Source organism: Schistocerca serialis, unplaced genomic scaffold (genome assembly GCF_023864345.2).
Source record: "Schistocerca serialis cubense isolate TAMUIC-IGC-003099 unplaced genomic scaffold, iqSchSeri2.2 HiC_scaffold_897, whole genome shotgun sequence".
Taxonomy (NCBI): domain Eukaryota; kingdom Metazoa; phylum Arthropoda; class Insecta; order Orthoptera; family Acrididae; genus Schistocerca; species Schistocerca serialis.
Window position 1 is genome coordinate 1499706 of NW_026048515.1, and position 15710 is coordinate 1515415.

The following is a 15710-nucleotide window of genomic DNA, read 5'->3' on the forward strand; positions in this document are numbered from 1 at the left end:
AAGCTTTCGCAACAAACTGTTATATATATATAATCTTCGCTCTCACAAACTTTTGGCCATTTTTTTCCGAACATGGCACTATTTCCAAGTGTGAGGATAGGCAGGAACCTAAGAGAGCTGCTTACATTGGTGTGGGTGTACCAATTTCAGAATATGGCACAATTTCTTTTAGGATTGATTTTTTTTAATTGCTCTATCTCCTTGAGCTGTATAACTCAACTCAAGTTGTTGATTCCATGTTTCATTATTCCTCATGAATTTTAGCTAAATCTTGTTCCAAAAAAAATGGTTCTGAGCACTATGGGACTCAACTGCTGAGGTCATTAGTCCCCAAGGACTTAGAACTAGTTAAACCTAACTAACCTAAGGACATCACAAACATCCATGCCCGAGGCAGGATTCGAACCTGCGACCGTAGCGGTCTTGCGGTTCCAGACTGCAGCGCCTTTAACCGCACGGCCACTTCGGCCGGCTAAATCTTGTTCCATTCTCTGTTACATTTCCTATATTTTACTATTACTGTGACACTTAGGTTCTTACGTCACGACAGTTTGTCCCCACCCAGAAATCCACTTTTTCAAAGTTATCCTGTTAGTGTCCATATTTATTAAAAATTCTCACAATTCTATAATTTGCAATAATATTTTGGTGCACTGGAAATATTTATGAGCGTTGGTCACTATTTTGAAATTTTGTGTGCGCTGCACCTGTGGGCTTGATATGACGTCACTGATCAAAGCTGATGGGTAGAATCAACCACTAAAATTTATCCACCCCTCATGTCTAGTCTGCACCTGATCAGCAATCACTACAGAAAGAATGCACGCTTAACAAGCTTAATGCCCAGGTAAGAGACGGCTAAAAAGTTAAAATAATATTGGAAATAAAAAACAAAGGTGAAATGTAATAAAATGCAGTGGAGAGGATGAGATGCATCAGCCAGAAGCAGCCAGTCCTGCAGCTGAAGTTCAACTTCTGCATCCATTTGGGATACCTCATTCACTGTATAATACCCGATGAATTTCATGTCACATAATGGGGAAAATGGAGATGACATAATGGTGACAAGCTTTACACAAGTGTATGTAAATATAGTCTCTCAAATTAAATGTACACTCAGAGCCTAACAATAAAGGTGATAAACTGTCACACTTGTGTTCAACACAAAGCTGGGGCAGTTGAACTGTATGTGGGTCACAGAAGAGGAACACTATAACGATAATGGGGTGGATACACCACCTCAGGATGTGGCCATGAGTCAGTCAGGTGTGGCCTTAATGTAGCCAGCAAAGACTGGCAGATTCCCTTTGAGGAGGGTGAAGGAAAGATGGCTGTGCCACTGTGAACCACTTATGGTAAGTAGCAATATTGTTACATTCCACCCTGGCTTTTCCATTGTTTGATTTGACTTATGGTATGTAGTTGTTCTAGCAACCACTGTGGGCCATTCTTTTTTTTCAAGCCCCCAAAAGCTGAAGATGCAGCACCAACCAGCAACTGGATCCCAGTATCTCCATTTTCAGCATTTCCATCTCAGTAGCTTTCTTCACTAACCTGTCTGCACAGTTTCCCAGTATACCTACAGACTTGGGGGTCCACGGGAATACAATATAGCTCCAAGTACCATGGAATAACAGAACTGGGTTGCTCTTGTGGTAGGTGAACCCCCAGTCAGGGAAAAGGACAGGGCGATACGAGCATTCAAGGTCACTGAGGACATATATTGAATAATTTATTGGCAACTGGTGGATCCGCAAAGGATGAATGACAGCCTCTACCAGAAAGCTGATCACAGAGCTCATCCAAAAGATGTCAGTTGCAAGCTGTACCCTATAGTGGTGAACCGAGTCCAGTGTCTGTAACGTCCAAGGGACCTCAGATCCAGAAGCCAGACACCAGTAATATCTAGTTGGGATAGGACTAGTGCTTTGTACAGATGCATGAGGGTGGATTTGTCTGCACCTCATGAGATTTGACTGAGACAGCCATGTGTCTTGAGTTTCAACTGGCATGTGTTTTTAAACTGCTGAAAATGTAATAGCCATGACAACCGAGCATTAAATGCAAGTCTCAAAAACAATATGACTACTACACTGAGCAGTTCATTACAAAGGTAAAGGTCTGGATGTTGATGAACAGTTCAATCCCAGCAGAAGTACACAACGCATGTGTCTTTGCAGTGGCAAACTGGAAGCCATGGGTGAGTGTCCAGGATTGTGCTTTCTTGGTGGCATCTCGCTGCTGGCCTCCAGCAACAGTCAAGATTGAAGAAGTGTGGTAAAGTAAGTCAGCTTCAAGCACACATGCATAGTTTTTTCAAAGTTGAAATTCTTGTTGTGGGTATAGCCTATGGAACATATGGTACATTTATTAAGTAAGCTACTGGAGTTATTACACTCATCCAATGTGTCATATCCATTTTATGTTATTAGCATTAGTACATAAAGGAATCAGATTTATGGATACACAATGGGTAAAAGTCTAGATTGAGGCCAGTGGCTTGCTTACATGTTTCATGGAGCAATGTTGTCAGCACCTGCTGTGAGGTACAACAGGAACAAAAGGGGCTGTGTCAGCTGCTGGTTCCACACAACTAAAGAGAGAGTCGTGGGAATATGATGTGTTTTGAAGATAGAGATGAAGGGATGTATATTCAACAACCTGCCAGACCATACTAAATGTCATGTAGATAATGTGATTGAGTTTAAGAGTGAATTAAAAACTTTCTGTTGGGCAATTCCTAGTAAGTTGAAGATCATCATCACAGAAAGCCTTCGACTTAATATTTTAATTTATTTTGTAGTCTGAAATGGCACTTTAATACTATACACATTTGTAACGTTAAATCATTTCATTGCACTGTATTTAAATTAAATTAAATGTACATTTCACAATTCTTTCAACACATTGTTGAGTTGGGTCATAGGATCTTCAAAATACACCTAATGTAGTATCATATTTGTTGCTGCACATAGAAATTGTGAAAGAGAAAAGAAACCTGCTAAATCATGCATACATGATTTCAGTTTTCTTCTGTATGTTTACAATAAAAATGCTGTAATTAGAACATTATTGAATCTTTGAGGTAAGATATAGGCCTAACACAATGAGCAGATGTCATCTTGATGTATCATAGCTAATTTCAAGTTACTATTTGGACAGTTAAGCCACATGTGTGACAGATTTGAGTAGGCTTATGGAAATATTGAACCTGCAGATAGCAAGCACCTGCTTGGACCCATAATGTCATCAGAATGTGTTTCAACTTATCAAAATCCAAAATGCCTTATATACAACCATCCTATAGCCTCCGACTATTGTACAGATCAGTCTGTCATCACAAACTACTGCCAAAAAAAGAATAAAGAAACAGAACAAATGGTGCTACAAATATAGAGGTAGCTGTGTCACACCTCAAAACATACCATTTAAAAATTTATCTTGGGGCAGGTGTGCAGAAGAAGCCTGCCCGACTCGTGCCTCAATAATACAGGTAGTCTTATTGTAGGTGTTCAAAAATGAGCACGTTTTAGTGGAGAGGCCAGATAAATGGTACATGGACAGACTGATGTTAGATACAGTGGAAATTACTGAAGTGCATGACAGAAAAAAAAAAACAGGACATACTGACAAGTCAGTACAGGGTTATCAGTACAAAATCAAACAGGGATAAAGCAGGAGTTGGTCTAACAACGAATAAGGAAACAGGACTGTGGGTAAGCCAGTATGAATGGCTTTTACTGTAGCTAAGAAAGGAAGTTAACCACCGACAAATGTACTACAAACTTATATGCCTACTAGCTCTACAGAAGATAAAAGATTGAAACAATTTATGAGGTAAAAGTAGTTTTTCAGATATTTAAGGAAGAAAAAATTTAATCATGTTAGAGGACCTGAAATCAGTAGGCCCCTACTAGAAATAAAATAAGAGAAGAACAGTAGATTTCTATGGATTGGCAGAAAGCAATGAAATGGGATTTTGCACACAACACAATTTAATCACTGTTAACACTCTGTTTAAGAACCATGAAACAAGGTTGCATATCTGGAAGAGAGCTGGAAGCACCAGAAGTTTTCAAATAAATTTTACAGCATGGTCATAAAGTCTTGTTCCATTTCAAAGAAATACTGGATGCATTTATATAATCCATAATAATAAACCATTTCTGTACTAACACATGCCAATCATTGTTTTTCTTTTTTTCCAGAATAATCAAGGGGAATGAAAAAAGTGTTTGATCTAAGAACGTGTGGCTATTAGTACATGATTGCCTGGTTTATCTTATCTGGAGGTGCAACAGTTCACTCAGAAATTTCAAAATCCAGCAACAAGAGCAAACGTCTGGTTACTTGCCAATAAGTTCCAAAGAGCTGCAAAACCTGTCGACGAATCATGCGCATGCAGCGGGAGAGTTCCTATACAATGAGAGACTATTCAGCAAATCAGAGAAGCAACCGAAGGAAGTAAAAATACATAATTCACCATTTAATCAATGGGTCTGTAATTCCAAAATCAATGGTTTCAAAAGTTTTCCACTTACATTAAAGAAAAGAGCACTCTATACTCAGGTGCTTCACAAATCAGACCACGAAGATTACGCAACTTGTCAAGCTGTGTGTTATGATTTGATAGAAGCTGCACACAATGAACATCACATGGACCACACTTTGTTTTCTGAAGAGGCCACATTCCACATCTGTGGACACATTCCACATCTGTGGAAAAGTTAACAAACGTTACTAGCCACCTCATGCTACCACTGAATGGCAAAGAAATACACCATAAGTGATTTTGTATCTTGGATTCACAAAGACTACAGTTTATCGATGCTCCATTTTTCATAAGAGACAACTGTACGAAACATTTACGTTGGAGTGCTGGAGCAATTTCTGGACTGGTCCTTAATTCGAATATTCACCTACAGCTGGATAAGCAGAGATGGAGCAAGAATATAGCCATCACAAACACCTGATTTGATACTAGGATCTAAGGGGCTAGAAGAATGATTATATGAGGCATCAAACAAAAATTGTGACTTGACTGGGAATTTCCTGGTTCAAAATGGCTCTGACCACTATGGGACTTAACATCTGAGGTCATCAGTCCCCTAGAACTTAGAACTACTTAAACCTAACTAACCTAAGGACATCACACACATCCATGCCCGAGGCAGGATTCGAACCTGCGACCGTAGCAGTCGCGCAGTTCCAGACTGAAGCGCCTAGAACCGCTCGGCCGGCGAATTTCTTGGTAAGGATGACACTAGTTGTAGCAAGCTAACATGCATGTGGAGTCATTGACAATAATAGAAGTAAATTCAGGTGTGCGCCGGGAAAGTGTGTATTACTGAACAGGCAGATAAAATCACACCTATAGTAACCTAATACTTTTTGCAGATAATGCACCTAAGCTAATTAAGTAGGGCCTATCTACTAATTAAAAAAAAGTTGCATAATTATCCAGAGCAAACTTAGATTTCCAAGTGGCACAAAGACTATCAATTTTTTTAAACATTCACAAATGTTAAACTGTATTCTTCACAACACGACAAACACATAATATCCTATAATTACGGCACAATGAGTCACATTTGGAATAGTAAGTCAAAATGTACAAATATCTTGGTGTAACAGCTTGCAGGTATATGAATGGGAATGATCACATAGGTTCAGTCGTAGGCAAGGCTCACAAACAACTTCAGTTCATTGGCAGGATACTGGGAAACTACAGTCAACTGGTACGGGAAGAAACCCTAACATGTGGGGTCATGGTAAGAACCCTCTTCCATGCACTTCAAAGTGATTCCTGAGTATGCACATAGTTATCAGTGCTATGTTTTATCTCTACATGCGCAAAAGTTTCAATTATTGATATGTGATAGTGTGCATAATATAGTCAAAATACTAACTGGATGTTTGTCTATTAGGCCTACATAAAACCACATTCCTGAATTAACTGCACAGTTTTTGTTGTCTATAATAAAGCTGCATTAAATACAGAGCCCTTGGGCTATGCCATAGATCAATTTGTTAACACCTTTATTTTGTATTTACAACTGTTAGCTCTTCCAACTCTCATGCGAACCATGACCAATCAACTTAACTTACACCTCCCACACTATGTTAACAGTATTCAAAAACAACCAAAATTTAAGTGGGACTCATCATATGCAAACTGAAATTTTGACACTGTCTGAATGGATACAAAATTAACATTTGTTATACAATGTAATCTGTTTGATACTGTATATTATGAAGTCATTTACAGACAAAACACTAGTCACTGTGAAAAGGTACAATAAATGTAAGCATGGAATCACCATTAAATGGTTTATGAATTGGTACTGAATATTCTAAGCTCAAACACAATGAGGAATCTTGAAGAGAATGACCACCTCAATGCCAACCAGCATGGATTTCAAAAACATCGAACATGTGAAACCCAACCTGCACTTTTCTCACATGACATACTGAAAGCTTTGGATCAAGGCAATTAGGTAAATGCTGTAGGCTATTCTTGATTTACGAAAAGCATCTGACTTAGTAACACACCTACACTTATTGTAAAAAGTATGATCATATGGGCTATCTAGTGAAACTTGCGACTGGATTGAGGACTTTTTGGTAGGGGGGCACAACATGTTATCTTGGATGGAGAGCCATCATCAGATGTAGAAGTAACTTCAGGTGTGTCCCGTTGGGACCCTTGCTATGTTGTATATTAATGACCTTGTAGACAATATAAATAGTAAATTCAGGCTTTTTGCAGGTGATGTAGTACTATCTGAAAGAAGCTGCAAAAATATTAAGTCAGATCTTGATAAGGTTTCAAAGTGGTGCAGTGGTTGTCAAGTTGCTTTAAAAGTTCTGGAAAGCAAAATTTTGCACTTCTCAAAATGAAAACATGTAGTAGCCTATGACTATAATATCAATGAGTCGCTGTTGGAAATGACCTACTCATAGAAATACCTGTGTGTAACAATTTGTAGGGTTATGAAATGGAATGATCACATAGGTTCAGTTCAGGGTAAAGCAAGAGGTAGACTTTGGTTTATCAGCAGAATATTAGTGAAGTGCAATCAATCTAGGCTACAAAGAAGATTGCTTACAAATCACTCGTGCAACTGGTTCTAGAATAATGGTCGACTGTGAGAGACCCATACCAGATAAGACTAACCAGGGATATTGAACTTATACTGAGAAGGGAAGCATGAATGGTCACAGGTTTGTTTAATCCATGCTAGAGGGTCACAGAGATACTGAAGGAAATGAACTGGAAGATTCTTGAAGATAGATGTAAACTATCCTGAGAACGTCTATTAACAAAGTTTAAAGAACCGGCTTTAAATGATTACTTTAGGAATATACTACATTGCTCTACCTATTACTCACATAGGGATCGTGAAATGATAAGATTAGAATAATTACTGCACGCAAGGAGGCGTCCAGAGAATCATTCTTCCCGCGCTCCATATGTGAATGGTACAGGTTGAAACCCAAGTAGGCTAACTGGTACAATAATATGTACCTCTGCCATGCACCTTACGGTGGTTTGCGGAGTATAATATAGATTGAGAAGCACTTCTGTGTTGTTTGTTTCAATCTAGTGATGACAATTTACACGGTTTGCAGTAAGATGACAACTTCTAACGATATGACCCAAGTTTATTAGAAGTTGTTTACTGGGTCAGACAAGGGTCAACAATATTGCTTCACATTTCTGCAATATGTGAAACATGTTAACTTGAACCATATCTCTTTCTTTACCATGTCATTTTAAAACCTAGGTTCTCCATAAATTGTTTAGTGAGTATTTTTGGGAATTTGGAATATTTAGAGTTACAGTAAATTGTGTTAACTGAGAACACATTTAACTGGGCAATGTAACATACTGTACACAATTATTCTAATACTTGTGTAGTTTCCTGCTCACCTGCTCTGCTAATGCTTGAGATGGGGTCGGTTGAGCTTCAGGTACACCAATCGCAGCAGCAGTAGAAGGTGGAACCGTTTGCGTCGGTGCAACTGGAGCCCCAGGCATCTTCCGTACAAATTTCAGCATTTCGGGGGCACCTGCAAGCTGTCCAGGGTGCGCTGCTGCAGCAGTTTGCTGGACAGTAGGAGGACGGCGGTTGGTCGCTTGTGGTGGCGGATACTGTGCCTGCACGTGGTAGCTGTCCACCACAGCTTGCCCGTAGTAGCGAGCCTGCACCGGGTCAGGTGTGAGGTACTGTTGCTGATGCTGTTTGGCTGCTGCTGCCGCCGCTGCCTCCACAGAGGCAGGGTACAGCTTTGCGTCTTTAGGTGGTATGTACGGGGGTGGTTGTGGCTGCTGCTTCAGAATACCTGCACCCGGAGCTTGTGGGGGTGGCTGATAGCGTGGGGGGGGAGGGGCAGCCACCTGCTCAGCCACTGACTTGCCCGGGTATCCTTTCACCTTGCCAGACATGGTACACATGAAGACAGGCGTCTTTCACGTCGCTGTGCAGGTCATTTTGGTGCTGCTCTGACCTGTGTAGCCTGCATTTTTTCCTAATACACACAAACAGGTCTTCATCAATTTCTTATGTTTCTTTTACCTCCCTTTCGCACGCACTGGGCGCTTGTTGACAGAGTTAACCGTGGTCATGATGAAAACTATCGTCGACGTATGGCACAACATGTAAGAGACTATTCTTCAGCGTAGTTTACAGTCCTCACTTCCGTAAATTTGGTGAGAACACCGAAAAATTGTGGAAAGAGGCAACTAGAAAAGTAAGTACAACCAAACAACAACATGTGTCCACTGTTACCTATAAACACCTTCCAACTTCTGTCACTTGGAAAACACGAAACCGTGAGCTGCAATGATGCATATCAGCGTCACAAACGTATACGTCCATTCACATTGTTTAGCATCTCTCCTGTATTCAGTCTCATTACTCCTACGGAGAATCAATCTGAAGTTAACACCAGTTCACAGAAAAACTTTATATTCTCCAACACAAACAGTCACCATTCCTGGTCGATGTGGGAGTCTCTGGGCGAAGTAACACACAAATTGGGACGATCAGATTTCATACGCATTTTCCGCAAAATTGCTTAGACACGGCAACACATCGTACATCTGCTTACCGTTTATAACTTCTGTCACAACAAGATATCATTGCCATACGTCACTGGCAACTGAAGCTACGTCAAAAATTGGGTCACATCGAAAAGTAGCACAAGCGACACGATGAACTGGCGCCAGTTGTCAATTTCTAGTTTCTACCTGCGCCGTTCACAATTATTGCAGCCAGCGTCATTATGCTATCTCACGACGTCTTCACGGCCGCATATCCCGATATTATACAGATGCATGGAACTTGATGTTCGTTACACTTCAATGGAAATACACATACACTGGGAAATAAAGTCAACCTGAATTCTTGAAGCCACATTTTCCACTCACACACTACATTTCAGCTTCACTCTCAATCACTGCGTTCGTAACGCGCCCAACTGAGCCACCTGGTGGCCTTTACCTAGAATCTCCGCAGGAATGTCGGGCGGTCAATTTAAAAATTTTGTCTACGTAAAAGGAGTATTTAACCGCATACTCCCACTAAAATAAAAAAAGTATGCTGCACTGAACAGCTACACAATGAACAACTGGAACCTGAAATGGTGCTAAATAAAGTGAGAGCTGCTTCATGTGCTGAGGATGGGAAGACACAAGTCCGTAAAGTTCCGCTTGAACACGTAAGCTCAAGGTGAAGTATTAAAAAATGACAAACTTTTTCACGTACCAAATATCCCTTATGGCAAATGTACCAGGAAGCACTCAAAATGGTATTGCTACCCGTCTGAGAGCTTTACTGCACAGCAACAGGTGACATCACCATGTTGCCCTTAAAGATATGAAGTGTCATCCACAAAACACCTGCTCACAGATCATGTCCAGTATACCTATAAGGGATTACAAACTGAAACCATGATAGTGTGATTGTGAACTGCAGTACCTGTATCATCAGAGTATATCATGGGATGTGCAGAACGCTGATGAGTAATGGAGGAAGATTGTGCATGCTAACGGATAAAGGTACCATATGTGCTATAACTGGTGACAGAAAACTGTATGCACTGGGGTGCAGAAGAGTTTTGTGGCAAACATAATAATGTCTGCTGGTGATACAAGAGGAACATTAACACAGCAAGCATATAAATGGTTCAAAGCAAATAGCATGTCATTAAACGTCTGCTCAACAAATTTCATGCAGTTTCAAAAAAGCAAATAACAAGCTACAAACTCTTTAAATAGATATCCATGATCAGACAATAAATGAAACTTCAGATATAAGATTCCTAGACATATGAGTGCATAATAATTTAAGATGGAATGAACATATGGACCACCTGTTCAAGAAACGAAGCTCAGCAGGCCTTGCACCAAGAGCTACCTCACCCTATGTTGACAAGGAAATAATAGTGTCATTGTCTTTCAGAGATATCCACTCTTTGACCTCATATGGGGTAATATTCTGGGGAAATGCTGCAAAAATGGAAACAAGTTTTTAAGCAACAAAGCAAGCTGTGAGGCTGATCAGTGGTGTTACAAATCTGACATTTTGTAGGCACTTGTTCAAGACTGTACCAATACTGACCCTCACAAGTCAGCACATCTACTCACTGATGGTATCTGTAATCAATGACAGAAAAGTTTTGCAAATTAACTGTGATACTCACAATCATGACACAAGGCGGAACCAAAGACTTCAGAAAGAGACGTCAACTCTCAATATAGTACAAAAAGGAAGTATCCAAACTTGGAAAAAAATTTACAGTAAGCTCCCACTGAATATAAAAAAAGGTCATTGACAAACCTTCTGTACTCAAGAGGAAGCTGAAATAATTGCTCATAATCCATACTTTATTTAATTTCAATGGATTTCTAGAGCTATAAGTTTTGCAAAAGATGTGTTGCATTATAAATGATGTAATATTGTATGCTAATATAAGTAATATTATATAGCTTGTATGGATATTGTCTACAGTATTGTTGTTTTTCTTGAAACCCTGAATGTAATACTGCATACCTTGTATGTATATTACTTACAGTATTGTACAAATGATGTAGTGCAGATACTATGTAGGAAGTTCAGAAAAATGCTACTAGGTTCACTGTTGACACCTGTGTCTTTATTGATATCCTCATACAAAATAACATTGTCCTTAAAGTTGCAGGCCATATCCACAACTTGGGTTAATGTACTGGAAGGTGATTTGTATGCACATAGTACAGTCAATTGATTTTCTGTTCCATTAATTCTGTTCCTGAAATTCAAAATGTTTGATCCTACATGTTTCAGAGACATCCTACAAGGGAAGTGCACTTATCCTGGGAGTTTCTTCTTCTCTCTGGCCAATAAAACAACGTTCAAGTGTTCAGGAAGCTCAGACTCCTCTGTTTTCAGCTCAGCTGCAGTTTCTTCTGTGTCTCGTTCTAATACTACTGGTTTAGATGCTGCACAGGATATGACCTCCATGTTTCCAGAACTGCTGGTGCATCTAATGCTACTGTAGTTATCCCCCCTTCCACTGATGGTACTAAATTCATTTCCTCTGCAGATGCACTTCTCTCCACAACAGTAGATAGTTTTCTCATACGTTGGTGTGGATGCTGATATTTCTAATGATGTTGTTGCTCATTTGTTTTCCTATGGCCATTTTTAACTGTATGATTTCTCTGTCCCTGGTGCTGCTGAAGCTAACTGTGCTGTTTTTTTCTAGAGTGAAATCCATTTCACCAACTGAAAAAGAAATTAGGGTTGATGGATGTTTGCAGCTGTATTGCTTGGGACTATTTAATAGTATTTTCACAAATTACTTTTAAGACTTTTTCAAACATATATCTTTTTCCTCTCTGATTCCAATGTAGCTCACACTTTGTAAGGTAATACCTCACTAAAGACATTACTTGTATGAACATAGCTGTTTGCACACTACAACATACTTTCTTCAATTTCCTATTAGTTGTAACGGACACACGACCTTTACATTAGATCATGTTTTAGTGGAGTGCTTATGATGAAAAGTTCACTTCTGGGTTTCCCTGCAGTGTATCTAGTAGCACTCTTACAGCTTGTACACTTCAGTTGTGGTAAACATCATATTAAACTTCCTGGCAGATTAAAACTGTGTGCCCGACCAAGACTCGAACTCGGGACCTTTGCCTTTCGCGGGCAAGTGCTCTGGAAGGTAGGAGACGAGATACTGGCAGAAGTAAAGCTGTGAGGACCGGGCGTGAGTCGTGCTTCGGTATCTCAGATGGTAGAGCACTTGCCCACGAAAGGCAAAGGTCCCGAGTTCGAGTCTCGGTCGGGCGCACAGTTTTAATCTTCCAGGAAGTTTCATATCAGCGCACACTCCGCTGCAGAGTGAAAATCTCATTCTGGAAACATCCCCCAGGCTGTGGCTAAGCCATGTCTCTGCAGTATCCTTTCTTTCAGGACTGCTAGTTCTGCAAGGTTCGCAGGAGAGCTTCTGTAAAGTTTGGAAGGTAGGAGAGGAGATACTGGCAGAAGTCAAGCTGTGAGGACCGGGCGTGAGTTGTGCTTCAGTAGCTCAGATGGTAGAGCACTTGCCCGTGAAAGGCAAAGGTCCCGAGTTCAAGTCTCGGTCGGGCGCACAGTTTTAATCTGCCAGGAAGTTTCATATCAGTGCACACTCCGCTGCAGAGTGAAAATCTCATTCTGGAAACATCATATTAGCCTGCCATTATTACACATTTGCATCCTTGACTGAGTAAATTTTTACAGTCCTTCAGTATATTGAGCTCACAGTTTTGCGATTCTGCTTGCTTTCAATTTTGCATTTTTATTTCATATATTACTAGCAAGTACCTTCCCATGGCTATTTGAAAGTATGATTATTTCTCTCTTGTATGATGTTTTCCACACCTATATCCATACTCGGTGAAACACTGATAAGTGCCTAGCAGAGGATACTTCCCAATGAACCAGTTATTATGGCTTCTTCCAATTACATTCATATATGCAACACAGGAAGAATGACTTTAAATTTCTTTCTGTGTGTCTTGTAATCAATCTAATCTTATCCTCAGGACCTGTATGGGAGTGATACAGACAGAGTTGTAATGTAATCCTAGATTCACAATTTAAAGCCAGTTCTTGAAACCATGTATGTAGGCTTTCTCAGGATAGTTTGCATCAACCTTCTTGTGTCTGCCAGTTCAGTTTCTTCAGATTCTCTCTGACACTCAGAAACGTTTCCCATGGGTCAAACAAATCTGTGACTGTGCATGCTGCCCTTCTCTGTCGGATCTATTTGGTACAATTCCAACATACTTGAGCTACATTCCAGGAAGGCTTACACATGTGATTTGTAGTATTTCACCAATAAACCAGAGACTGTCATCTGCATTACCTATGTCTGGGCCTATGTGATCATTCCATATTATATCCCTACAAAGTGTTACACTCAGGTATTTATGTGTGTTGTCCGATATCAAGTTTGATTTGTTGATGCTATAGCTGTAGGACATAACATTTTTTTCATCTTGGTAAGGGCACAGTTTTACATTTTTCAACATTTAAAGCAAGTTGACAGTCTGTGCAACATCCTGAAATTTTATAAAGACCTGACTGAATATTTGGGCACTTTTTCCAGACAGTACTTCACTACAAATAACATCATCATCTGTACAAAGTCTAAGGTTACTATTAATATTGTCTGTGCAGTAACCAAGTAATACACAAAACCAATCTAAGTAGCACAAATGTGGCTTTACTCATAAACCTCTGAACAAAAATGGAAATAAACCTTTTGTGACTCCACATGTATCAAGACAAGAATCATACAGAAGATGCAACATAAGCGATACACATAACAACTGATGTGAGTAGTACAAACCAAAGTAACATAGCGACCGTCAGTCACCACTGCTCTGCACGAATATAGGAACAAGTTGCCGGTAGATGGTGTGGCAGAGTCCGTGACGTGTGCACAATTCCTACGTGTGGCCTCTAGTTGGTGACCTATGCTGACACAGTTGGCAGTTGATTTTAGTACACGTGCACAGAGACACTACACCTGGCACACTCACACTCACATGCACTAGTATCAGTATTTTCAAATGTGGAAATCCAAAGAGGGCTCCCAGGCTATGGAAGAGATACCTGCAATCTGACGAGACACACATCCATCGGATATGGAGCAGCAGCAGCCATTGTCAACCTCAGGGGTGGGACGATGTGCTGGGCGGGCACCAGAACATAGGAGTGGAATGTGCAGTGATGTGAGCACACCTGAGGATGGTGGGCCGCATGGCACCCGATGACAGCACTGGGGAGGAAGGTTCCATCAACATCTCTGTGTCGTCATCAGCAAGCAGGACTCAGTGTGGAGGAGATGGGACTGCACACATCAGCAGTGATGATGAGGTGGTGATGGCTAGGGAGACGGTTGAGGCGACATGACTGGAACAGCAGGCTGCGGCAACAGATCTGAGGCCAGATATGAACTGGCCTGGCACTGGGAAGCTGGAGCCGCAGGGTGCCGCACGTGAAGACAGTCAGTGGGATGAGGGCACCTCCACAGCAAGCGACAATGGGCTTAAGACAGAGGGCAGTGGGACAGACTGTGGCAGTGGGGACCATCCCCGTGGATTGGTAGCTTTTGGCAGTAAATGGAGCCACAACTGGTCAAAGTGACATGTCACCAGCCCATGAGTCATATAGACATCACAAAGATGGTGTCCCCAGTGGCAGACAACAGTTGCCAGTATCCACTTGGGACAGTGATCCCCAAAGGCATGAAGCGATGGGTGCTCAGAAATCAGAGAAGAGCATTATCCAGCATAGAATCCACAACAAACTTTTTCATTCGGTACTTGAACAAGCACACTAGTCATTCTGCCTTGTCACTGGATTGAGGGTGGAATGGCAGAGCCATAACATAACGGATGGCATGGCAGGAACAAAACAATTGAAAGGTGTGAGAAACAAACTGGGTCCATTATCGGAAGGTAAGGTACAAGGCAACCCCTAAATACAAAATTCCTCAAAAGCATATGAATTGTAGCCTCAGCCGACACTGGTGCACACTGGAGAATGTAACAAAACTGAGAAAATGTATCCATAACAACAGCCAATAGGAATTCAAGAATTGAGCCACAAAGTTTACATGAATGCCTTCCCACTGGCATGGAGTGGGCTAATGGGACAGAGATGCCCTGGGAGCTGCCTGTTGTCGAGCACACTGCTCACAAGCTGTGACAAAATAGACAATTTTGACTTCAATACCTGGCCAAAAATCATGTCTCCTAGCTAACAGTTTAGTGCACGAAGGTCCCCAATGGACCTCATGGAGAAGGCATAGAACCTTGCACTGTATCACAGTGGGAATGACTACTCTGGGAGACAGGTCTTTTGCGGACAACAGCAAAACACCATCAAAACAGAGTGGCAGTACCATAAGAAAAAATAGATGTGCAGGGGGTCCGAAGCCCAACCTGGCAATTTATCTGGTCATCCCTGTTGAACAAACCAAACCACCTGACGGAGAACCAGGTTGGCGGCAAAGGCAGCTGCCACATGCGAGCTCGTTAGTGAGAAACCACTGACCCTGGCCTGTGTTTCAGTAACAAGATGGAAGCAAAGCAATTCTTCGCGATCAAAGTCACGAAAAGGACTCACAGAAAGATGGGACAAGATGACCGCATTGGCATG

The 15710-nt window shown here is 41.0% G+C and overlaps 1 protein-coding gene across 1 annotated transcript in view; it reads right to left on the reverse strand.

Annotated features, from left to right (window-relative positions):
- LOC126452542 (coiled-coil domain-containing protein 85C-like) overlaps window positions 1–9489 on the reverse strand; it is a 77134-nt gene extending 67645 nt beyond the window's left edge. The window contains exon 1 of the mRNA XM_050091106.1: window positions 7934–9489. Within this exon, the coding sequence (XP_049947063.1) occupies window positions 7934–8458 (525 nt within the window). The 5' untranslated portion in view covers window positions 8459–9489. The remainder of the gene's footprint in view (window positions 1–7933) is intronic.
- Between the last annotated feature and the right edge of the window lie 6221 nt (window positions 9490–15710).